This window comes from Dromiciops gliroides, chromosome 6 (genome assembly GCF_019393635.1).
Source record: "Dromiciops gliroides isolate mDroGli1 chromosome 6, mDroGli1.pri, whole genome shotgun sequence".
In the NCBI taxonomy this organism is placed as follows: domain Eukaryota; kingdom Metazoa; phylum Chordata; class Mammalia; order Microbiotheria; family Microbiotheriidae; genus Dromiciops; species Dromiciops gliroides.
The window spans coordinates 100,124,450-100,150,999 of record NC_057866.1 but is presented as its reverse complement, the minus strand read 5'-3'; the positions used below and the strand labels follow the sequence as shown (position 1 = coordinate 100,150,999).

Sequence of the window (26,550 nt, the reverse complement as noted above, 5' to 3'; positions counted from 1 at the left end):
GAAGGCTTAGTGTCCCTGCCAGCCTTGGACACCTACCCTGGGTGCAGCCAGCAAATTAGCTTGGCGTGCACGGGGACGAGCGTAGCCCAAGGGTCCGGTGAAGAAGAAGAGTTTATATTCAGGAGCAGAGGTAGTGAAGGGGGAAGGTAGCGCAGATGGGGCAGGGGGTCGCTACGGTGAAGCTGGGGTTGCTACAGAGAAAGAATTTAGACAGCAAGAGGACACTACAGAAATGCTACAGGGGTAGAGACACTAGGAGAGGTAAGTGGTAGAAGAAGCACAGGGGTGGTTGACAGAGAAAGTTAAGTAAAAGGAGAGACGACAGGATGTAATGAAGATGCAGGGGGATTGACTGAGAGAAAGGAGACTGAGAGGGGGTCGCTATAGAGAGAGAAGTTAGAAGAGGGAGACGCTAGAGAGAAAGGAGACAGGGCAGCTTTAGGCTAAGAGAGGAGTGGCTGACAATGAAAAAGCTAGATGGAGAAAAGACATGGCTGGGGGGTTAGAAGCGCAAGCAGTAGTGGCAACAGCAGGAAAGAAAGTTTAAAACGCAGTCAGGTTGTATTTCTTGCTTTATTCTTATTTTTAAGTTTATTCTCATAAATAAATCCTTTGCTCATAAATTGTAAGAGGCTTCCTAATCTTTTGCTTATCAATTTGGGAGAAGCAGTTGTGGGAATTTATAAACGGCCCATATTAAATTAAAAGCAGTCAGATAGCCAGCCAGGAGTTCACAAATTAAGCCCCCAGTTAAAATATTTTTTACATTTGAATGGCGGGGCAGCTAGATGGCGCAGTGGATAGAGCACCGGCCCTGGAGTCAGGAGTACCTGAGTTCAAATCCGGCCTCAGACACTTAACACTTACTAGCTGTGTGACCCTGGGCAAGTCATTTAACCCCCATTGCCCCGCAAAAAACAAAAACAAAAACATTTGAATGGTGACCCAGATGGGACTTACGGCCCAGTTATAATTTTTATTATAGTTATAATTTTTCAGATGCTAACAGTTTTAATTTTTCAGATTAGCAGTTATAGTTAATATTTTTTTACACCTCTGACCATTTAGGGAAAAGTCCCAGGAATTTTCTTCATTTCCCATTTTCCTATTGAAAAAGGTTCACATCTAGAAACTCTACTCACACTAAAGACATGGCCTTTTCTCCAGTTGGATGAATTCTATTTTATCTTCTGCTGGTTCCATTCTCCACTTGCCGTCAGGTAGGGACATTCTTGGAAGCTGTTTTCAAGACTCTGAATGCAGTTCCACACACCACCCCTGGGATTGTGACCCCAGGAGGATTCCCCAGACATAGGGAGCATTCTTAACATTGGGTTTCAGGGCAGCTAGGTGGCGCAGTGGATAGAGCACCGGCCCTGGAGTCAGGAGGACCTGAGTTCAAATCCGGCCTCAGACACTTAACACTTACTAGCTGTGTGACGCTGGGCAAGTCACTTAACCCCAATTGCCTCACTGAAAAACAAAAAACAAAACAAAAAAACATTGGGTTTCACCTAATTGAGAAGCTCATGAACATATTAGGGGGCCAGCATAAGAAACATCCTGTGAGGTAAGGATGCAGGGGCAAAAGCCCTTGTGCCTGAAAACTCAATTTCACCTTCTGCAGGGTGAGACTTAAAGAAGACAGTGAGGAAATCTCCCAGTCACTCAAAGAAGACAGAGCATCAACTCTCTTATGATGTAAGTTCACCCATTGTGGAAATGCTTTTAAGTCTAGCATATATCATACTTTGCTGCTATAGTGGTCATTCTTCTGCCATAACAGAGACTATAAAGATCACTTGTCCTTCTTCTTATCATAATTTATTATAAATATATCTTTAAAGTGCACTCTGGTAGTCTAGAATGTGTAATGGTTGGGCAATGGATGGAAGGAAATAGCTGCTGAGATTAAGCAAGGATCTCATGAAACCACTGACAAGAGGAAACAGTTCTTAAAAGTTAATGTAGTTTAGCTCGGCCTATGGCCCAGGGCAGGCCATCTCTACTCTTTGGGATCTGTTCATCTATGTTCTTCTATAGCACAGAGCTTGTGATGTCGAATGAGCAAATGGTCTTGTGAAGGAGGCGCCGTGGCCGATCCACCCACCTTAGGGCAATTTAGATGCCAGGGTTCTCCAAAAAGTATATCCTATTGGAAAGGCTACCTTGAAGAATTCTACTCAGGGATAGGCAGAGGTGCTAGGCTTGAGTCTGACAAGTAAGAACCTGAAGATCATGAGTCAGGAACCAAAAGTGGAAAAGATGATTGAAGGAATCAGAGCTAGACTGGCATGTCCTATCAGGGAGATCTCAGATCTGAAAAGTAGGTGCCTTGTTGAAATATCAAGAACAAGGGCATTACATGGGGTTCAGAATGGAGGCTCTCATCACCAGTAATGGCTAGTGTGTGTCTCTACCTTTTGGTTGGCTACAAGTTGTTTTTATGCACAAGTACTGCCCTCACCTACTGTTGCCTCCATGTGACTGAGCAATTGGAAACAAAGCCCAACGACAGAGCCCCTGCTTTGGTAGCATCTTTGACTTCCTCTTCCAGAACTCTCCTGCCTCTTTATGGTGTCAGGGCTCCACCTCATGACAGTTGTAGGAACAACTGCTTTAACCAAATGTTACCTTCATGTGTAACAAGCATCTATGTATAAGTCAAGATATATTAAGTCATGATAAATATAGATAGAAAACATGCAAATCTATAAATATCTATAGTATAGAAATATATAGATATACATTTAGATATAGCTATAGATGTATATGTAAGTATATGTATATATACATGTATGTGTCCACACACACATATATGTATGAAGTGTGTGGACATGTGTGTGTTCATGTGTGCATGCATGTAATGGAATGAGCAATACTGAGTCAGATCATAATCTGTCTCTCCCTTATATGGACTCAGGTGATTGCCTGAGCCTCAGAGAGGTTCCATAACTTGCCTGTGACAACACAGCTAGTAAGAGTCATTGGTAGAACTGGAACCCAGCACTCACTACACCATGCCAGGCTGCCTCTTAAGTGCTGCCTAACTGCAACTATGTTATCATCATAACCACAAGTCTCAAAGACACACAAATCAGACGCCAAATTACAATGGAAATGACCAGTACTGTATTTGTCACAGATATAAATTATTCTCTATCTCTGATACCCATAAATTATACACAGAGTTCAGAATTCAGGTCAGTGCAAAGTGCAGTCAGAAGAAAACCGCCACATGGCTACAATGCAAAATATATACAGAAAACAGTCTAGGGACACAAAGACAAAACTCATACTTAAATAGCAAAAGAAAAAGTTCACCTTAATTTTCTTTGTACACTGACTACAATTTAAGAAACAATAATTCTTATGGATCAGGAACCAACACAGTGGCTTGCCAAGCAACAAACAGAAACTATTAACAACATTAATTTTTTTAAAGATGAAAACCTGTAAGTAAACATATGCAATGAGAATTCTCATACTGGAGGCACATGATGAGGAAATGATATTCCATCATGGAATGGTTTACAGGGACAATTCATCTGTTCACAGAGTTTGGCAGAAGCTTGAAGGAGGATAAGCAAGAAATCAGAATTGGAAGGTGCTGACTGACCTACTTGGACCGATTCCTTAGCATCGGCTGCATGGTTCCACCTTAACACTTAAAAAAAGTAAATGTTAGCATATACTGAGGCACTCAGATTCTCAAACTTGGTTCATCTTGAAGAGGGTTGGTCCAGCCTATTCTTTTCTTTTAAATTTTTTTCTCCAGCCTTTCTTTTCTTACCATGATAAGAAAGCATCAGAAGCATTCCCCAAAGCCCACAACTTCACGGACCCAAAATTCTTTTGAGAATAAGATCATGGGTGCACTATTTATTGCCAACAGCTGATGAAATAAAGACACCAAACGACAGAGAGGTATCTAATCCCAGCTCCCTTCACAATCAAAGACTGCCTCCAGTTCAAACTCTCTGTCCCACACCATGCTTTCAGAAAGGTCACGGAAGGAAGCAGGGGCCATCTGAGTAACACTGAAAGCCATTGTCTTTCACACCTGGGAATCTAATGGCCTGTTATCTCCAGAAACCAGTTTGAGTCAAAATGTAAGGAGGAATATTACATCATCTGTCAGTCATTCGTCAATGCTTCCTAAGCACCTGCTGTATACATACCGCTGGCCCACTTAGATTCTTCACAATGAAGGGATTTTCTGTTCCTTTAAAATCGAGATTAAAATTTGAGACCGAAATAGCAACAACAAAAGCCTGGAGTTCACATCATTCTTTCCTTCAGGGGTCCTCAAAGGACATTTCATGTATCATCTTATTTATCTTTACACATTTTTAAAATTATCCTTCTTTTTCAGGGGTAACAAGGCAAAGCATAAATGACTTTTTATGCTGGAATCCAAGCATAGTACATTCAGATTAACTTTGGGGGAGGCCAGTCTGAATCAGTGAACAATTTGAATTAGAAAAAAATTTCAGTCTTACTACTTTCAAGGACATTCAGAAACTCAACAAGGCTCAAAATCAGGAGCCTGCTTCGGAGACTTGATAAAAATTATTTGTAATTTGCATGTTAACTACTGGTAAATGTGTGCTTCTAAAGTGCTTGAGAACAGTTTGTTCTCTTAAGTAGGTGAAAAGTTACTTTGCCCCTACTCAAACATATTTATTTACACTGCTAACTTGTTCAGTAGAGCTATAATCGTAAGTAAACGTTGGCCCAAGTCTGGTGCTGACTTACAAATTCTGATCTAGAGTTCCAAATAAATGGGGTTGACTATGTTCCAGCCGCTGGAACTCATTCTTTGTCAACTTCAGGGAACATAAGAATTGAAAGAGGAGCTGCCATCCCTTTCAGGGCCCAGCCCAGATACAGACATTGGTAACACAAAGTTCATGAAAATACAAATCTCATGTCTGAAAGCACAAATGCCTTAAAGAAGAGAACTGTTACGTCACATCTTCCAGGAATATATAAAGAAGGGAATTAATCTTTGAATTTTTGAACAATGAAATAATGTTATACATGATTTTCCAAACTAAAAGATCTTAATTTCAGGCAACCATTTCCAACTGTCTTACGCTTCTTGGTCCTAAATAGGTATCTCCCTGATTGTTCTCAGCTAGGCACTCAACCCATTGGGATCTTAGAAAGGATTGATACAGGAAAGGTCTCAATTAGCCCAAGGTTGGAAGAGAGTCCTATAGCTTAACTATGTATGGATGTTCATATACTATATGAAAAGCCCACTTCTCTAATCCTCAGTCTATCATCAGTCAACACGACTGACGGCACAAGAGGGGGAAAAAGGTTTATTCCTCTCTTCCTCAGGATAGAGAATCCTGCCTCTTTCCTCCATGGCTTCAGGATGTTTTCTTCCTACCAAAGAAACTTTGTGGTGGTAAAACTTTGGGCCACGTAGAGCTTGCCATCCCTGGCTGGCTCCCTGAGCTCATATCCTGCTACAAACTGTTCCCTTAGAAAATGCCCACTTAAAGTACTAAAATTTAAATGAACATCTTTGATCCCCTCCATCATGACAGTGACCACTGCAATCTTCCCATCTCTCCTACCTCTGGGAAGTAGGAAATACCCTTTTCAGTTTCAGTTATTGGCGACAGCCTCTTCTAATGAATGGAAAGAACACAAGACTGAGAGCCAGGAGAGCTGCAATCCCTGCCCTCCCATGTAAGAGCATGGGTAAATTACATCCTCTCTCTGGGCCTCATTTTCTTCATCAGTCAAACCACAGGACTGGACTCAAAGGTCTCTAAGCTTCTCTCCAGTTTTGTAATGGTCAGTGTTTTCAAATATTAAAAAGTGCCTGCATCCCACTTGCCAAGAGAAAGTTAAGAGGCATCATTGGATAAGATTTTAAAATATCTTTCAAAAAAAATTCTTGTGTGTGAGGCAATTGGGGTTAAGTGACTTGCTCAAGGTCACACAGTCGGGTCAAATGTCTGAGGCCAGATTTTAACTCAGGTCCTCCTGACCCCAGGGCCAATACTCTTATCACCCTGATTTTAAAACATCTTAAAATGAAACAAACCAAAAAAAAAAAGGAATATTTTTTGCTGTGTGCTTCATTTGCTTTAACTTTCAGAGCAGACAACCACCTACTTTCATACAAAAACTGAAATTCTTAAATATAGGGTTTGTCTGGGTCAGGCAGGAAAATTCCAAGTGCTTCATCTGCTCTCCTCAGGCAAATAAGGTCTATAAGCCCAAATACCCTATATTTCCTCCATGTCCACACCCCAATATGAGAGTGGCACTAGGTGGGCTCTGACATTGCCCAACATGGACCTTCCTGCTAAGAAATCCAAGTACCCTGCGGTATCATGATGCTTATTTAATATAAAAATACTGACCATAAAATATAGAATATGAGATGATTAAAAGTGCCTCATGTCTTTGAAAGCATTTGTAGATCATTTCTTCTCATGAAAATAGCTTCATATTTCTTATACACTGTGTTAGGATCAAAGATCTGGGGCAAGAATGACCCTCAAAAACCATCAGATGAGGAAACTGAGGTTCAGCAAGGGGGCCACACAAGAGGTGAGCACTAATGGGTGGAAGAGGTGAAATCCTTTCCATACCAACACAGGATTAACAAAGGAGTAGGCGACTTGGCCTAATGATCAGGAAGACTTTGTAATCTCTACTTAAGTTTTGGGTTGGATTTAGCATATAGAAAATTTTCTAAGCCCCATTTTGAAGTAAAACAGGCATTTGCAATTGCAACCTTGGGACTTTAAATCAGCAGTCAGGCAGCCTCATCTATTTCCTGAAAACATTCATAGCCCTTGAAAAAATGCATCCATCCTACATTCTTACAAAATGTAAACTTTCCTCCCTCTTTAGTTAGTCAGCTCAGTTGAGTTAACAAACTGCCAGGGGAACAACACATCAGGGACACTCCTCTAATGAATGAGGCTGGGTCCCCCAGGTCTCCAATGTCTTGTGGCCAAAGCACCATTTTAAAGAAGCCCGAGTGGGCATCCATCATAGAGCCACCAGCAGCTGAATGGAAGAGACCCCAGTGGGATGTTCCACCAACATGATCCCTGTCACCTTGTGACTACTGGTCCTGACAACAATCCAGAGATGCAGGGTTTGAGATGGAGGGAGGTGGGTTGGGTCTGAAGGGTGGGATCTGAAGCTGAATGCCCAAGAGCACCAGGCACATCTGTCAATACCATCAGGGAAGGAAAGACCTAAGCACTCATGTAGCCTGTTCTCTCTTTTGGTTCGGCTCACCGTGGCTCCCATGGTCTCAGGCATGGAAGGGACCAAATGTTCACAGAGAAGACACTTGGGGACCACTTGCTCTATGTAGACACAGACCAAGAATTTGGCACAAAACTAGCAAAACAAAGAAATAATGACTTTTCATTGGTAACTCAGTCTTCCTAATTGGAATGCCTCTGAAATCTTCAGAAAGAAATTCTAATTTCAGTGCGTCACCCAGCCTCTGGAACCCTACACATTTGGCAAGAAATAAGGAAATCTACAGAATGGGTATTTTTTCCCCTAAAAGGAAATGCCTAATTCTATGTGCTAATTTTCATTCTGAAAGAGTGTAGCGTTCTTGAGGGATAAATGAAGCCCTATCACTCATAGCCTGTGCTCACATTAGCAAAGTATCATTCCTAGGTCTACATGATCAAATGAGCTATGGCACTGGCCAAGGTGCTAAAGAAGGGTGGGCTAGTAAAAAGAGGAGGAAAGTACAAGCAAGAAAACACCCTTTTGAGGGATGCAGATGGAAGCCTGTGATGGGGGAGGATAAGACAGAGTAACATCACCTGTTCTGGCTCTCAGTGCAAAGCCCATTCGTCTGCACAATATCATTCAAAGAAGAGGACCAAAAATTGCGCAGCAGCATCCAATCCCTCCCCTTACTCTTTAATGTCTCAAAATGGCATCTGTCCCTTTTCACTTTCCCTCAATCTTTTCCAGAGAGTATTTGCTGTCTCTGATATTCATTTGAATTCAATGGTACTACTATACACACCCCGGAGGTCCTTGGCACCCTTAAGTCTATTATCTAAAGACTGGCATACAGTGTCCATTGGAGATGGCATCCTCTGCCATCCAATTAGGAATAAATGTACACAGTGACCACAGTTTCTCACCACAACAAAGTCTGGCACTTGGGAGTGGAGGATATAATCAATGTAACTGATCCCACAAATGTCTCTGTCAAACACTCCAAAGGCAGAGGGAATCGACTGGCTATGGTTGGAACCTTAATCTAACTTGGACTGCCAAACCATGGTTTGGACAGGATGTAACCAAAGTGAAAACTGTTTGGAAGGCATCGCTAGAGTTTACTGCAAACAGTCACAGCCACTAAGAGTTTAAGGAAAAGCCAGTTTTGATGCCAGAGGAGTCTGACCTCAGAGATGGAGGTAAACAAACGCCCACACCTTCTGATTCTTGTTTCCTGGGGAGCAGCTGTACACATGAGAACCCTTTTTTGTCTGGGAAGAGCATCCTAAGGGCCTAACAAAAAGGGCTACAAATTGCATTCAACGGATAAGTAGACGCTAATGGTTTGATTCTGGTGCAAGTCAGTGAGTGACTTTCTGCCCAGGCCTATGCTGGGGATAATCTGTGTCCTCTTCTAACCTCTATTTGGCAGATCTCAAGATGGAGGAATAGGTTCCTGAAAAGCCATGGAATGCACACATTTTCAAGCCAAAGAGCACAAGGGGCAGATGGGACTTAACACACAGGAAACACCATGAAAGGGCAGTGATGAACATGGCATATCGGCAGAGCCTTCCTTCCTCAATTTCCTGCCCCAGCCCTGGGGTGCAGGCACACTGTGCACCAGCAGCCAAAGCACCAGCTTTGGCCTCCCCACCCTCTTTTATTTCAGCTCTCCTTCTGAGCCTCCGGAGCTCTCCATTTTGGCATCCTTCATGCTTCCCGTTGCTTTTTTCAGCTTCTGCTTGGACTTTTTCAACATGTGAACCTGTTGAGGTAGCAGAAAAAGAAATGAAGGCTTGTCACTGGATTGTTACACAGTTGAGTCAGAGGTCACAGAATCATTGGACTTGGAACTGGGTTTGAATCTTGGGCTCTGCCACTTAAAACCTATGTGACCTCAAGCCACGTGCCTCACTTCACTAGGCCTCAGTTTCCTGAACTGTAGAATGAGGAGGTTGGAAAAGATGACCCCTAAATCTAAGATTCCACAAATCTTCTCCCTTTACTGATGGGACAACCACAGCCAGAAAGGGAAGGGATTTGTTCAAGGCCATATAACAACTCCCAGTCTCCTGCATTTTTTATTGATACTTTGTTTTTACACAATAGCATTTCTAGAAACACTCCCCACCCCAAAATCTATAGAAAAGTAGTTAATCAATACCAAATGTAAATGATTACATCTGACAGTGTATACATACACCCTGCCTGTGGAATCCCATGTCAGGAAAGAAGGAAGGAAGGAGGGAGGGAAGGAGAAAGGAAGGGAGGAGGGAAGGAAGAAAGAGGAGCAAGGAAGGAAGGAAGGGAGGAGGGAGGGAAGGAGAAAGGAAGGAAGGGAAGAAGGAAGGGAGGGAAGGAAGGAAAGGAGGGAGGAAGGAGGGGGGAAGAAGGAAAGAGGGAAGGAAGGAAGGCAGGCAGGAAGGAGGGAAGGAGCTTTACAAATATTTCACTTGATCTTCACAACAACCCTGGGAAGTTGGTGCTATCTTTATCTCCACTTTACTTCAATGACTCAGGAGGAGTGAGGCTGAAGACTATGCACCTCTTGCCTTACTTAAATCATCATCCCATGGTGTCCTCTTTGAAAACATAGGATGAACAACAAGAGTTGAGGAAACTCAGGCAGACTGAATGACTTGCTCAGAGTCCATCACTATTGATTAAGACATGATGTGAACTTAGTTCTCTCAGACTCCAGCCTAGCACTCTGTTGGCTGCTCCACTTGGTTATCTCTAAGATATTCTTCACCCTTTGTTCCCTGGGACTGAGATTAGACATTAGGGTTAATTAGAGCTGATGGTTTCATTTCCATTTCATGGTTATTATGTACACTGGTCTCCAGGTTCTTGTGATAACTACCTTGAGGCCCATCATGTGACTGTTCCAGATATGGCAGGGCTCTCATGCACTGAAATATTTATCTAATGTAACTGGCTAGATGAGATCACATGAAGCCTGATTTAGAAAATCGATCCTAGGAATGGAAGCCACTTCAGCAAAGGTCACACTTTTTGTCTTTCCAGCAAAAGAACCAAAAGTACAGCAGGCTTAATTTTTCTATAATTATTAGAAAATAACCTTAACCATATAACCATAACCAAACAGCACATTCACAAGAAGCCTTGACTCTCACTGCAAAGCCCTCTTAGTGGAAAGAAAGAACTTTTTCTTTAGCTCTGGAAATAAAAATGCTGGGTTTTTTTTCCTTTCCCCCTTTGGAAATTTAAAAATTTGTATTGATGTCCTTTGTTTTTACATCACCTTCATTTCTCAATATATCCCTCTGGCAGAGAGCCATTCCTTGTAACAAAGAATAAAAAAGAAAGAGAAAACTAAAAGCAATTCAGCAATATTAACCAATACATCAACCCTACCCAACGGTATAGCACGTGCTCCACTCTCTCTGTCTCCAGCCTTTGCAGTGAAGGTGGGGAGGAAGAGAAACACTGCTTCCCTAACTCATCCCACACCCTGTTGTCTTAATCATTTTGAAAGTTGGCTCCTATCATGTCTTCTGACTAAGGGACATGTTAAGACTCCCTATCATCTTTTAGATAATGATCTCCAACTGTGATGGACTTGGCTCTTCTCAGCAATACAATGACCCAAGATAATGCCAAAAGACTTATGGTGGAAAATGCTCTCCACATTCAGAAAAAGAACTATGGAGTCTGAATGCAGACTGAAGAATACTATTTTCACTTTTGTTGCTGCTTTTTTGATTATTGTTCTTGTTTATTTCTTCTTGTGTATTTTTCTTTCCTTTTGTTCTGATTAATATGGATTTATGTTTAACATGATTGTAATGTATAACCTACATCAAATTACTGGCTTCAGAAGCAGGGAGGGAAGAAAGGATGGGAGAAAAATTTGGAACTCAAAAAATATCTTTACATGTAATTGAGAAAAATTAAAATAAAAAAATAGGAAAAAAAACCACAAATAAATAAATAAATAGATAGATAATGATCTCTAAAGCACTTTGTTTACAAAGCATTTTTCCTCCTGACTTTGTGGGGTCAGTAATGCAAGGGAATAATTTATAATTCTCATTTTTATCGCAAAAGAAATAAGCTAAGATATGAAATGACTTGACTTGCCCAGTTACATGGCTAGTAAAATTCAGATTTGGAAATGAAACCAATGTCCTGTGACCTTTTCCAATGCATCATTTCTGCCTGAGACCTAAACTCTTATGCCCGGCATAGGCACTCCCATGTGTCATTTATTACTTCATATCTTACTTATTAATTAACACAACTTGCTCCACTCCAAAGCAAATCTATTTTCTTGTTGTACCTAATATAGATCTTTACCCTGTGGGGCTGGGCTTCTGCCCCTCCCTTTCATTCTCTTTCTGCTTTTAATGATGGCTAATTGCTCCTTTCAAGACACACCTCCTTCCAAGAAGCTCGGGGATTCCCAGATTCCCCCATTCTAATATTGGCTTTGCCATTGATTAGTAGGATGAAGTCATGCAAATTACTTGGTCTCTCTGTATGTCAGTTTCATTGCTTAGAGAGTTAACAATGGCTCTGCTCGGGGCAGCTAGGTGGCACAGTGGATAAAGCACCGGCCCTGGATTCAGGAGTACCTGAGTTCAAATCCTGCCTCAGAAACTTGACACTTACTAGCTGTGTGACCCTGGGCAAGTCACTTAACCCCCATTGCCCCGCAAAAACAAAACAAAACAAAACAAAAAAACAAAAAACACAATGGCTCTGCTTCCCTCAGAGGTTTGCTGTGAAGATGAAATGAGCTGAAAAATGTGAGAGCACTTTGTAAGCTACTGTACTAGGAAAACACATTCACATTAAATACACTGCCATGACCCGAAAGTAATGTGCACCTTTGGTCCAGCAGCAGAAATGATCATGTGGCCTGGGGACTGAATCCATGGCTCTCCATCCACTTGTACTGGGATTGGCTTGAGGAGGGTGACCCGGAAATAGGAACCTTGGGCAATTCGGATTCCTGAGCGCAATCCCCCTTGCACCTGGCCCTGTGAGGATAAAGGGACCCAGTCAGTGCTTCCAGCCCTTAGAAGGCAAAGACAAAATTCTAAACAGCTTTACATCAAGTCTGAATAGCAAACAGCCACAGAGATCCACAAAGAATACACTGGAAGGACTTGAAATGACCTTGTCACCCCTCACTGTCCCTCTACACCCTACCCATCCTTCAACACCAAGCTCATGTCCAAATGCCCTGAGCTGGATGTGAAGAGGAGGAGGAGGGCATTCTACAGAGGGAGAAAACAGAGGTGAGATTGCTCTTGTCATGTACTGAGAGAATGGAGAGGAGCCTGGTCCAGATGGGAAGGAGGGGGATAAAGGAGCATAAGGTGGGAGAGATCATCAGATTGTTAAGGTCCTAGAATTGAAGAGTGGCAATCTAGGATTTTATCCCATAGCCAATGAAGAGTCAAGGGTGGCTTAGAGACTAGAGAACTTTCCTGAACTCACCAGATGCCATGTCTTTGGATCTAATCTTGTTTTTCAAGATGACCCTCTCCCGTCTCTCCCCGCCCCCCATTTCTGAACCCCAGAGAAGCCCAACTACCCTGCTGAGAATGCTGTCACAGAAACATGAAACTCTCAATAGGAGTGAAGAAATAAATGCTTCTCAGAGGACTCACCATGTGAACGACGCCTGTCACTCCAACCACCTCCAACAGGCCATCATCAATCCGTGGCTTCTCAAACCGAGCATCGTTGTCAGACCCCCAGAGATCAGCTCCGGAGCCCCAGCTGCATCAAAACAATTAAGGGCAATGGGGTTGAGGAAGACCTCAGGCCGTGTTCTAAGGTAAGGAAGAAGAGTATGGCTATTTGGGGAAAATAAGGCTTCTTTTCAAATATTCCACACTCCAGACTACTCATTCACACTGAACTTCCCCTGAAGGGGATGAACCAGCCTCCCCTGAGGACCAGTTCGGGTGTTCCTCTCCCATAAAGCCTTCCCTGTTGGAAACGTGACCATCCCTCTCTATCTCCACCACCACAGAATTTCCCAGGCTGCTTGGCAGTTTCTGGGCACTTTATCATATTCTAACTTGTATGAAACTTATTTGTGTATGTGTCTCAGCCCCCTCTCTAAAAGAGGGCAGAAAGCATGTGCCTGCTTTTCAGTTTGATATCGTGCTCTGCATGTGGCAGGTCCCCAGTAAATGCTGGCTAAATTCCACTGAACAGCCCCTCGTGTGGGGCCTGCTGAGCACCAGCAGTTTGGCCGCTTGTTACCTGGGGATGTTGATGAATATCAGCCCCTCGATATTTGGCAATTCCACATCATGCTGGTCCACTTGAAGTCGGATATCCTTGTGGAGATTCCTGGTGTGACTGATCTTCTGTAACCCAACTTTGACATATACTCCTTTGTTGTGGAATCTGCAGAAAGAAAACACCCCTCCTTCAGAGATGTTTCTAGTCCTTCCCTCTTTACTCATACCCTTGAGTCAAAAGTGAGGGGAATAGAGCTATCTGGTTATATAGGAGCCTTTTTTTTTTTTTGGTAGGGCAATGAGGGTTAAGTGACTTGCCCAGGGTCACACAGCTAGGAAATGTAAGTATCTGAGGTCGGATTTGAACTCAGGTCCTCCTGAATCCAGGGTCAGTGCTTTATCCACTGTGCCACCTAGCTGCCCCCGTAGGAGCCTTTTTTTTTTTTTTTGGTGAGGCAGTTGGGGTTAAGTGACTTGCCCAGAGTCACACAGCCAGTAAGTGTTAAATGTCTGAGGCCGGATTTGAACTCAGGTCCTCCTGACTCCAAGACCGGAGCTCTATACACTGCGCCATCTAGCTGCCCCTGTAGGAGCCTTTTTTAAGGGGAAAGGTGAAGAAGGAGGCAATAAGTATTAAATACCTATTATGTGCTAGACACAGTGCAAAGTGCTTTACAAATATTATCTCACCATCCTCGCAACAATCCTGGGGGATGAGTACTATTGTAAGGGGCTAAAATTCTAGTTAGTCTGTGAGTGGTCGCCAATAAATTATAAGCTTTAGCAAGAGTTAGACTTTTAAACATTTATTAAGGAGAATAAGAATTTGGTGAAGAGAGAGAGAAAGAGGCCTAGATTCAGCTGTCTATCTCGGGAAGCCCACATTTCTGCTTCACTCTCCACGAGAGTCCTGACGAAAAAGAGCGAGAGAGCCAGCCTTGTCCCTTCTTCCTCCCACCAGCCTCCTGTGAAACTGGGAACATTCCGTCCACATGCACACACAGCTCCAAGATAATTGACTGGTAGCTTTGATAGACAGTACCCATGAGCAAACGTCACTTCCTGACACCAAGGACCTGACCACGTGGCTTGCCCTCAGACACCTTCTCCTCGTGGCAGAGCTTTCCTACAGTAACTCTCCAGCAGGTGGCATCACTCCAATCATTACACTATGATTATCAAAATTTTACAGATGAGGAAACTGAGATGGACAAGAGGCTATGGGACTTGTCCAGGGTCACACAGCTAGTAAGTGTCCGAGGCAAGTCCCTTCCCATGCCAGAGAATTCTCATATGTAAAATTAGGGGGCTGGCAAAAGGGCCATGCATACCTTTTTTTTTTTTTTTTTAAGTGAGGCAATTGGGGTTAAGTGACTTGCCCAGGGTCACACAGCAAGTAAGTGTTAAGTGTCTGAGGTTGGATTTGAACTCAGATCCTCCTGGCTCCAGGGCCAGTGCTCTATCCACTGCGCCACCTAGCTGCCCCCATGCATACCTTTTGACCAATCAATACCACTATTAGGTCTGTGGTGGCAAAGAATTGGAAATTTGAGGGGATGTTCATCAGTTGGGGAATGGCTGAACAAGTTGTATATGATTGTGATGGAATACTATTTTGCTATAAGAAATAACAAGCAGGATGTGCTCAGAAAAACCTGGAACAATTTACACAAATTGATTCAAAGTGAAATGAGCAGAACCAATAGAACATTGCACACAGTGACAGCAATATGGTATGATGATCAACTGTGAATGACTTAGCTATTCTCAGCAACACAATGATCCAAGATAATTCTGAAGGCTTATGATGAAAAAATGCTCTCCACCTCCATCCAGAGAAAAAACACTTGGAGTCTCAATGCAGATTGAAGCATACTTTTCCTTTACTTTCTTTTTCTTTTTGTTTATGTTTTCTTTCATAATATGAGTACCATGGAAATACATTTTGAATGACTGCACATGTATAACTGATATCAAATTGCTTGCCTTCTCAATGAGAGGAGGAGGACAGGGAGGAAGAGAAAGAACTTGGAACTCAAAAATTCTCAAAAATGAATGTTAATTGAAGGCATCTAAGTGGCTCAGTGGATAGAGCATCGGCCCTGGATTCAGAAGAACCTTAGTTCAAATCTGACCTCAGACACTTAACGCTTACTAGCTGTGTGACCCTGGACAAGTCACTTAACCCTCACTGCCCCGCCCCCCCCCCAATTTTAATTGGTTTAAAATGTAATTGGGGAAAAAATAAAATATTAAATAAGAAAATTAGGTAGCTGGACTCAATGATATCTAAATCTATGATCCCAGGATCCTAGGATGGCCAAGTCCAGTATAAATTTCGCTTCATCTTTGGTCACTGGCTTTAAAAGTCTATGACTATAGGGGGCAGCTAGGTGGCGCAGTGGATAAAGCACCAGCCCTGGATTCAGGAGGACCTGAGTTCAAATCTGGCCTCAGACACTTGACACTTACTAGCTGTGCGACCCTGGGCAAGTCACTTAATCCTCATTGCCCCACCAAAAAAACCAAAACAAAACCAAAACAAGAACAAGAACAAAAAACAACACAGTGTATGACTACCTGCTAGTAAATTTTCCCGGCTCCTCTTCTCTTGCATGGTGGAAGTCCAAACTCAATTCTGCATCGATTCCAAGTCCACAGTAATTATTCATCTGTACAATCTGAAGGGGGAGAGGAGGGGAAGCAAAGTCAAAATGGAAAAGTCACCACAAGGAGCCTCAAGTCTCTGGGCCATTTCTGCTGCTCTCATGCTATTCCTTCCTCATCATCTCAGGAGGTAAAAGAGCTGCTACAAAAAGGATATAACTGATTTCAGTCCCTTTGGTGGTTTGCAAAACCACCTTCTCTAACCTCCCTATGCCTAGTCCATCAGGCTGCTGCAGGATCCTGAAACCTGGCCTCCCTGCCTCAACCTCTCCCAGGCCAGCCTCCAATCCTCCTACTCTGTCCCATCTAGCACTTCCCATTGCATAGGGAACCTAGAAGAGTGAAGAGAGAGCTGGAACCTGGGTGCACACTTGTTATCTGTGTGACCCTAAGTTAATTTACTTCTCTGAACTTCAGCTTGCCCAATTCAATTTTAAAATATTTATTAAGTTTTTACTCTGTGTCAGGACCTGTGCTAGTGCTAGAGATTAAAAAAATAAACTATTGGGGAGATGGGGGAGTAGCAAGAAATGTAATTTGTACACAAAGAAATAAGACACTAGATCCAAAAAAATTAAAAGGAAGAAGGAATGAAATCAGGAAGGGCCTCATATAGGAAGTGCTACCCTGGCTGGATTCTGAAGGAAGTTAGAGAGGCACAAGTAAGGGTCTCCTTAACATGCCAAGCCAGGGTGACAACTTGGCACCAAAGACATCAATGCAGAAAATGGATTTTTGTGTACAGGGAACAGCTAGCAGGCTAGTGTATCTAAATCAAAGAATACATGAAGAGTACTAATGTGAAATAAGACCGATATGGTTGGTGGGAGCCAGACTGGGAAGGTCTTTAAATATCCAGGCCAAAGACTTTGTACTTTATCCTAGTGAACAACAGGAAACCACTGGAGATTTTTGAGTAGAGGAATTAGGGGTCAGGGCTGTGCTTTAGGAATATCCATTCCCCCCCCCCCAAAAAAGCTACAAGGATGATGGATTAAAGATCAATTAGAGGTTCTTGCAAAAGTCCAAGCAACAAGGGGCAGCTAGTTGGCACAGTGGATAGAGCACCAGCCCTGGAGTCAGGAGTACCTGAGTTCAAATCCAGCCTGAGACACTTAACATTTACTAGCTGTGTGACCCTGGGCAAGTCACTTAACCCCAATTGCCTCACTTAAAAAAAAAAAAAAGTCCAGGCAACAGATGACTAGGCTAGAGGCCATATTTGCAAGGAGAAGGGGAAGGACATGAGGAATGGGGTGATGGTAGGGTTGACGAAGCATGGTAACTGCTTGGCTATGGGTGCTGAGGGAGACAAGACACAAACCTGGATGACCAGAAGAATGGTGGTCCCCTAGGGAGAAACAAGGAAGTCTGGAGGACGGATGAGTTTAGGAGGGAGGGGGAAATAAAATTAGTTCTATTTAGAACATAGTGAGTTTGAGATTTCAGCAGGGCACTCAAGAGGAGATGTTCTCCCCGATAAAATGTCCTCCACCTGTATAATGAGAAACACTACCTACTTCATGGGGTTGTGAGGGATGCACTTTTCAAATTATAAAGATATTGCTTTTTTTGGTGGGACAGCAGAGAAGAATATTATAGTTGAAAGGGGGAGAAGGCATTAATATAAGGCCTACTATGTGCCAGGCATGGTGGTAAGCACTTAATATCCATTTTTGAAAAAACACACATAATGACCATAGTAATTTGGAGAAATCCAAAAACACCCACTTCTGGGACCCGAACTCACTATCTGACAAAAACCACTGGGAAAACTGGGAGAGTATGGCAGGAAGTAGGTATAGACCTACATGTTACACCATATACCCAGAAAAAAATATTATACATGGCCTCGAAAGACCTGGGTTTGAATCTGGGCTCCAGCGTTTATTAGGTGTGTAACCACAGACAGTCATAACTTCATGTTTCTGGGTTTCTTTTCTTAGTCTGTAAAGTAAAGGGGTTGGACTAAGTGAACTTTAAGGTTGCCAGATTTGTGGCCCTATGATCTTTCAGTGGTGCCCAAACAGTCAAAACAAATGGTTTTTCTTTTTTTCCTTTTTTTTTTTTTTGCAGGGCAATGAGGGTTAAGTGACTTGCCCAAGGTCACATAGCTAGTAAGTGTCAAGTGTCTGAGGCCAGAACTCAGGTCCTTTTGACTCTAGGGCTAGTGCTTTATCCACTGCACCACCTAGCTGCCCCCTAAGCATGCTTTTTTTTTTTTTTTTGTGAGGCAATTGGGGTTAAGTGACTTGCCCAGGGTCGCACAGCTAGTAAGTGTTAAGTGTCTGAGCCCGGATTTGAACTCAGGTCCTCCTAACTCCAGGGCCAGTGCACTATCCACTGCCCCACCTAGCTGCCCTACAAATGGTTTTCTAAGCTCAGAAATCAGTCCATAGCATATCTTCAGTAAAGAACGATTTTTGGCTAACATGTCATCATGTTTGAATAGGCAGAAAGATGTGAGAAAAAAGTTATGGATCTGAGTCCTTACTATGATATTTACTGGGTGTAGATTCTGGACAAATCACCCAGTTCTGGGGGAGAAGGGCCTCAAATTCTTCATCTATAAAGTAAAGGGGTTGGACTAGGTCATCTCTAAGGTTTCTTCCCACTCCTGACATCTTACATCCTGGCGGCTCTCCCTACTCTGTCATTCTATGATTTAGGGTCCCCCCCAGCCCCAAGTCCAGAATCTTGACAGGTGAACAATTATTCCACTATTTCAGGTGACAAAAGAGATCACCTTTGGGGGCTCTGACTCAACCACCCCATTCTCAGTGTTCTCGACAACATCCTGAGCATCCAGAAGGATCGTCCATCGGTCCATGAGGACGTCGTCAGCTTCATCCACAGACACCAGAATGGAGAATGGGTCCTCCCCACTGTAGCCCGCTCCCCATCGCAGCACTCTGCCCAAATCATTACCTGAGGAAATAAGGAGGCACAGTCACTCAGACAGCCTTAAAACACCCAAAGAAAATAAGTATTACCTTCACGTCCTAAATGGATCTCAAAGCTAGGGACTAAAATGAGATAATCTGAAGCACTGTCCCTGCCTCCAAAATCTATTCTCTAATTAAACCAGAGGAGTCATCAGGCCTTTCAATATGTTCAAGGTATTTTTCCTTATCTTTACTCAAGCCCTCCCCTATACTTGGAATCACTCCCCATTCCCCATTTCTGACCATGTAATTTCTTTATATCCACGTTATACTCCATTTTAAAAAATTCAATTTTATTTTATTTTCACTTCTGAATTCTCTCCTTCCCTTCTCCCCTTCTCTCATCCTATTGAGAAGGCAAGAAAACCAAAACCTGTTACAAACATATATAGTCATGCAACAGAAATTCTCTCATTAGCCATGTCCAAAAAAAGAAAAAGAAAGAGTAAATAATATCTGCACTCTGGGTCCATTAGCTCTCTCTCTGGGGGTGTGGGTAGTACAAATCATCAGGAGTCCTGGTTATTGTGTTGATCAGACTCCCAAGTCTTTCAAAATTGATTATCTTCACAATAGTGCTATTACTGTACAAACAGTTCTGGCTCTTCTCATTTTACTTTGCATCAGTTTTTGTTGTTGTTGTTGTTGTTGTTATCCGCAGGGCAATGAGGGTTAAGTGACTTGCCCAGGGTCACACAGCTAGTAAGTGTCAAGTGTCTGAGAGTGGATTTGAACTCAGGTCCTCTTGAATCCAGGGCCGGTGCTTTATCCACTGTACCAACTAGCTGCCCCTACTTTGCATCAGTTTGAACAATTCTCAGGTTTTTCTGAAACCAGCCTGAGGTATACTTCTGAGAGGGGATACCTCGGTATAGAGGTGAGGGACTGGCATTTGGAAACCTGAGTTTGAGTCCCTACTCTATTACTACACTGCTGTGTGACCTCAGACAAATCTAACTCCCCCTGACCCCCAGTCTCCTTTGTAAACTGAAAAGGTTGGACTACATGGACCCTAACTAAGGTTCCTTCAGTTCTAAGAGCTTGTTATTTCATCAGAGAAGCTTTCCCCGATCCTCCCAGCTATGTGCATTCTCTTCACCATCAGAAATCTTCTTCCACTTTATGCTTCTCTTGTGTACCTAGCATATGTCTTACTCCTCCTTTCCCTACTAGACTGTGAAGCCTCCTTGATGACTGAGACTTACTTATCCTTCTACCTCCATCAGCATAGCCTAAGATTCTGCTTGCAAAGAATAGGCACCCAACCAATGTTTGCTGAACAAATGAACAAGCAGCCATTAAAGGTGTGACCTCCACAGCACTGGGAAATGTACCTCCCCTTAATCCAGTTTTTAATGCTTTTGTTGTTGTTGTTCAGTTGTTTCAGTCATGCCAGGCCCTTTGTGACTTCATGTGGAGTTTTCTTGGCCATTTCCTTCTCCAGTTCATTTTATAGATGAGGAAACAGAGGCAAACAAGGTTAAGTAACTTGCCCTAGATCACAGAGGTGTAATGATTGGAGTGACGCCACCTGCTAGAGAGTTACTGTAGGAAAGCTCCGCCATGAGAAGGCATCTGAGGGCAAGCCATGTGGCTTTCTTTGGCATCAGGAAGTTGTGTTTGCTTGTGGGTACTGTCAATCAAGGCTACCAGCCAATTAGCTTGGAGTTGTGTGTGCAAGTGGATGGGATGTTCCCAGTTTCACAGGAGGCTTGTGGGATGAAGGAGGTATGGCTCACTCTCTTTTGTGAGGACTCTCGGGGAGCTAAAATGCACGTTCCCTGAGATAGATAGATGTAGGCATCTAGGCCTCTTTTGCTCTCTTCACTAAATTCTTATTCTCCTTAATAAATGCTTAAAAGTCTAAACTCTTGTTAAAGCTATTGGCAACCACTCATTATATATTTTAGACAGACTAGCTAGAATTTTAGCCCCTTACATAGGTAATAAGTGTCTGAGGCCAGATTTGAACTCAGAAAGAGGAGTCTTTCTAACTTCAGGGCCAGTGCTTTACCATCTGTGCCATTTGGCTGCCCTGTTAATACCTAGAACTCCCTTACAACAGCAGTTTCATCCCACTGGCCCTAGGCCTTGATAGGGACAGGTAAGTACTAGACCTGTGATTTCACTGGCATCGGGTACTCCCAGATGAAGACATTCCTTCTGCCTAAGAGGTTAAGTGATTTTCCTATCTTTATCCAGTAGGCCAAGCTGCCTTTCTAAGGCCCTGATGCCTCTTAAAATAGAAATACTTGGGGGCAGCTAGGTGGCGCAGTGGATAGAGCACTGGCCCTGGAGTCAGGAGTACCTGAGTTCAAATTTGGTCTCAGACACTTGACACTTACTAGCTGTGTGACCCTGGGCAAGTCACTTAACCCCAATTGCCTCACTAAAAAAAAAAAAAAAGAAATACTTGTATTTCTCACTTTTATTTTTTCTTTTATTCAAGTCTTCTTCTATAAAATGACTACTATGGAAATATTTTACATAATTGTACACGTATAACCTATATCTGATTGCTTACTATCTCAGCAAGGGAGGGATAAAATTTGGAACTCATAAGTATAAATAAAATTGTTAAAAAATTAAAAAAAAAACATAAATACTTCTATGGAGGAAAGGCATTTAAGCTCTTCTCAGTTACTGACACCTCCACACCTGAGTGTGAATGAGTTTCCAAGAGAACAGGTTTTTATAGGAAGAGATCAGAGAAGATAATTACTCCTGGTGAATTAGAAAGGGCTTCCCTTGAAGGGAGAGCAGAATCCCTAGGGTCCTTTCAATTGCTACTCAGGTGCGATCCCTACAGGAGGCCTCTCTCAATTACCAGCATTTCTTCTAAGTATTTCAGCGCTATCTCTTGAATAATAAGACTTAAGGTCCTATTCTTATTAGGGGTAGATGGAAAGTACTTTGTAAACCTTAAAGTTCTAAATACATATGAATTATCATTTTTTAAAAATGCTAGTTTTCATTTTCACTGTCTGTGAGCCATCAATGAGGCAGAAGAAAGAATTCTACACTTTCCAAAATTCAGGAGAATTGAGTTTGAATCTAAGCTATGACAGTAACTGTAAACTAGGTTATTTCTCCTTCTCTGGGCCTCAGATTTCTCATCTACAAAATGAGGAAAATATGACTTCTATTCCCTGCCTCACAGGGCTGTTGTATACAAGGCATTTTATAAACTCTGAGGTACAGGAGAAACCAAAGGTGATGTGAATAGAGAAACCTCTATTCATGTCTGCTGTCTTCACGGTGGCCCTGCCTACAGCTGCTTGTCATGAAAGATTTTGTCTCCCCGTGCACCAGGATGTTACCCTTTACCCCTTAACTACTCCTCCTAGCTGGGGTGTGAACGTGCTCACCTGTGCCCAGAGGTAGGATGGCCACAGAAGGCTCCGGGCATGCCAATTTGTGTCGGATCTCTTCCAGGGCTCCCAGCACCCAGCCCACAGTGCCGTCCCCACCACAAACCAGGACCCGGAAACAGGGGATTTGGGAGAACATGTGAAACCTTATTAGAGAAAGAAAAAAAAAAGTATCTCACTCACTCTAGGTAGCACCAGACTCATTCCTAACAAATTCTCACTCCTAAGTCACCAACATGAGCAGCGGCTTCTTCATTCAAACACAGATCCAACGATGCCTTCTGAATTACACAGATTGACATAAGAAACCAAGGAAATGGCCAAGTATGATTCCTGGAGGAAATTTCTGCTTTCTAGGCTAGCGAATGGTCTAGAGGAGAATAAGTTGCTAGGAATCAGAGAGCCTGGATTCAGGACCTGGATGCCACCAAGTCATGGCATCAGAGTATCTTAGTGCCAGAAGGGACCTTGGAAGTTCATCTGGTCACTTCCCTTCTGAGGCTTCTTTTCTTCACCATAACTAATAATACCTAATAATGACAATAAGTAGCATTTTATACAACACTTTAAAGTTTGCAAAGTGTTCTACATGTGTGATCTCATTTGATCCTTCACAATGACCCTGGGAAGTAGCTGCTATTATGATCATGCCCATTCTACAGATGATGAAACTGAGGCAAAAAAAAAAAAGAAGTTAGGTGCCCCACCCAGGGTCACATGGCTCTTAAGTGTCAGAGGATGTGAACTCGGGTTTTACTGACTCCAAGTCAGGCCCTTTTGTAAAATAGGAATGGATGATGATAAGCCCTGCCCCTGCCTGAGATCTGGTGAAATATCAGATGAGAAAGCACCCTGGAAGACTAAGAGTGCAGTAATAATGGAAGGAATTGTTCCAATTCCAGCTCATACACCTTGATCCACAGCCTCAGTAGGAAAAAACCCGGAAAGAGAGACCAGGATGTCATCTGTTTTGTTCAAGAGGTTTTTATTTTGTTTTGTTCAGTTCTTCGGTGCCCAGGAGATGAGATCATGTGACCCTGGCCTCTCTGGCCAGAAATCCGAATATTTTATGCTGTCCTTAAAAGTTCAGTTGTTGAATGATAAACAAGAACTTTCTATTCTCTTAAGTTGGCAGGAAGAATGTGTCAGAAGAACTACTGACCCAAAAAAACCCTTAAGTGTGTTTACAGCTTTCTCCTTCTCTTTTCTGGCCTGTTCCCTCTGCCATCCATTAGGGCCTCTGAGACAACACCTTGACCCTGTGAAGCTCCTGGGCTGGCCAGAGACTGCGGCAAGGGTGCCCATGAACAGAGCTGGGTACGTGCGGGGGCCAAGGGCTCAAGTCTGAGTCCTGCTTATGTCGGCTGTGAGGATTAGAGGTCCCCTGACCCAGGGTGTGAGCCTCTGGCTCAGCCACTTCCCTTCTGAGTGAAGTGGGGTGAATGTTTTTCCTCTCTGGGTCTTGGCTAGGACATGCACTGGATGATCTGCAAAGTCCCTTCCAGCTCTAGGTCCATGGCTAGGACCCTAAGAAGCTTGGGTGACTCTCTAGTAGGGGTCTAGCTTAGCCCAAACCAATTCTCATTCCTGGAAACAACGATCCCCATCACGCATAAAGCATCTCCCCCCATCCCCGTTCCCACTCCCCATCAGTCAAGGACAGTAACATCAGACCCTTGAGGAAAAAGGAACCACTCATTCCTGGTCCTTCCCAGTACCCACCAACCCCAGTCAAAGGGAAATTACTGGGAAGTGGGGGTCGGGGGGGGGAGGGTACCTCCTGCCACCCTGAAGCTTCCAAGTCTGTTTCCCTGACAAGACTTGGATCTAGATGTATCCAATATCAGTGAGTCATGCATCACATCCCACAGAGAAAAAAGCACTTTTCATTAGCCTCCCTAATAAAAGGAGGCTAATGTCTCAGCATGTATGATTACTATGCTCCTCCTTACCTGTGTCTCCCTCTGCTCTCCACCTCAATACTTTGCCTTGATAATCTAATGGTACCTAAACCCTTAGGAATGGAATATGGGGCATCATGATGGCTACCGTCCTCCATCTCCCCTCTTCTTCTCTGTCCCCAACATAGGGACAGATCCTGGGGCTAGCAATGAGAACGCTAGTCTATCCCGGAGGCCTAATTTTTACCTACTTGATACTTACTATCTTAAACCTAATAAAGGGAACCAGACAGACTCTTGGAGAGGGGGAAGAAGGAATGGCCCACTGAACGTAGAGAAAAAAGCATTAGGCCTGAATTTATGCCACACCTAGTAATTGGGAGGGAAGATGAACTTGCCACTTATAAAATTATGGAAATAATGGTCAAAGAAACTATAAATAGAATTCTCCTGACTCTACCCTCTCAAAAAAGACCAATCCCTGTTCTCTCCCGGGATTTTTTGTAACATGTAGTTATGAAGAATCTTATGAATGAGTAGTCATTAATAAGTGAAATGTATACCCAAACAATCCTAACGTTTGACACCATACTCAGAACACTGGCAAAGATGGCAAAACATGGCAACAGGCCATGCCATGGGCGAGTCAAAGCTGATTCTGAGCAACGGTGTGGATGAATGCCAGGAAGGTGGCTACCATTTTCATACCATTTAATGGCAGAGTCCCACTCTATGTAGTTCAAAGGAAAGGTCACATAAATACCAAAACATTTAGGGCAACGCTCTGGTTGTAGCAAACAACAGGAACTCCAAAGCTATAAAATGCAGAGCCAGCCCCTATCTGTGTCAGTGGAGGGAGTGTCCTCACTAGGAACTCCCTACACAGATGAATTCAGAAATGTGGTCCAAAAAAACAAACCACCTGGCAACAAAATACCAACTCAAAAAATCAGGATATGGCAAAATAAAATGTGGGGTGTGAATATACTGGAATAAGAAACAATGACCATGGGCAGCTAGGTGGCATAGTGGATAAAGCACCGGCCCTGGATTCAGGAGGACCTGAGTTCAAATTTGTCCTCAGACGCTTGACACTTACTAGCTGTGTGACCTTGGGCAAGTCATTTAATCCTTATTGCCCCCAAACCAAAAAAAAAAAAAAACCATTAAAAAAAAAAGAAACAATGACCATGAAGAATACAGAGAATTAGGAGAAGGCTTATAGAAACAGAAGCTACAGACAATGCAAATGGATGCACAACAATGAAGGCTGAAATGCTGTGTGATTATAAGGATTCCACCTGACCACTGAGCAGAGAGAAGAAAATGTACCTCTCTCCCTTCTTTGCAGAGGTGGGGGACTATGGATGTGGAACGTGACGTACACTGTCAGACTGGGTTCATGTGATGTGTTGGTCAGTTTGGTTGAACCTTTTCTTTTTCTCTTTTTATTTTAAGGGCTAGATCTCTACAGAGGGGAAGTAAGGAAGAAAGAAAGCTCTACTTGGAAATCAAAGTGATAACATCAAAAGATTGTAATAAACAAAAGAAGGTGATAAAAGATAGCAAAACCTTTTTCCATTTTAAAAAATTCATATGGTGAGTGTTTGCTTCATTGATGTTTATGTCCTTATTGTTCCTTATTGTAAAAAATAAAACCAAAAAAACTTCATCTCTTAATGGCCAGAGCTCTGGTGTTAAGACTCTCTGTCCTTAGCTAAGACAGTGCTGAGATAATAGACACATAGTCCCTCACTGGGTTCATATTAAAAGTGAGGTTTTTTTAGCTTTACTTGTAAGCTCGGTCAGATTTTGTGCATTGCCTTTGAGATGTCACCCCATGCTGGGGGAGGAAAAGGAGAATGTACATACGTTCTTCCCCAGCATTTAGGGAGGTGGGCATCCTTACTTACATATCTCCAGGCACAGAGTTTGGTATTTTGTTCTTTGTCAGGCTTGTTTTTAAGTAGAGTTTAGTTGTTGGTGTTTTAAAAAATAAATTTTAGTTTAATTTTATTTTTAAAAAAGAAGGTTCCTTATGATTCTGTATTCAATAAATATTCACCTTAAAAAATAAAATCCCTACATATGCATTCTAATATGCATGCATATGTATACAGCTCAACACTGTTCTGTGTTATCCACTTTTAAATAAATCTTGAAATAGATCTGACCCTCCAATCATTAGTATAGTTATACT

General features: G+C 42.8%; 1 protein-coding gene across 1 annotated transcript in view; it reads right to left on the bottom strand.

Moving 5' to 3' along the window:
• Positions 1-937: 937 nt before the first annotated feature.
• DGKQ (diacylglycerol kinase theta) overlaps positions 938-26,550 on the bottom strand; it is a 119,881-nt gene continuing 94,268 nt past the window's right edge. The window contains exons 17-23 of the mRNA XM_043969759.1: positions 22,447-22,595; positions 18,880-19,061; positions 16,047-16,147; positions 13,486-13,632; positions 12,882-12,993; positions 12,093-12,245; positions 938-9,004 (exon numbers count right to left, since the gene is read on the bottom strand). Of these exons, the coding sequence (XP_043825694.1) occupies positions 8,900-9,004; positions 12,093-12,245; positions 12,882-12,993; positions 13,486-13,632; positions 16,047-16,147; positions 18,880-19,061; positions 22,447-22,595 (949 nt within the window). The 3' untranslated portion in view covers positions 938-8,899. The remainder of the gene's footprint in view (positions 9,005-12,092; positions 12,246-12,881; positions 12,994-13,485; positions 13,633-16,046; positions 16,148-18,879; positions 19,062-22,446; positions 22,596-26,550) is intronic.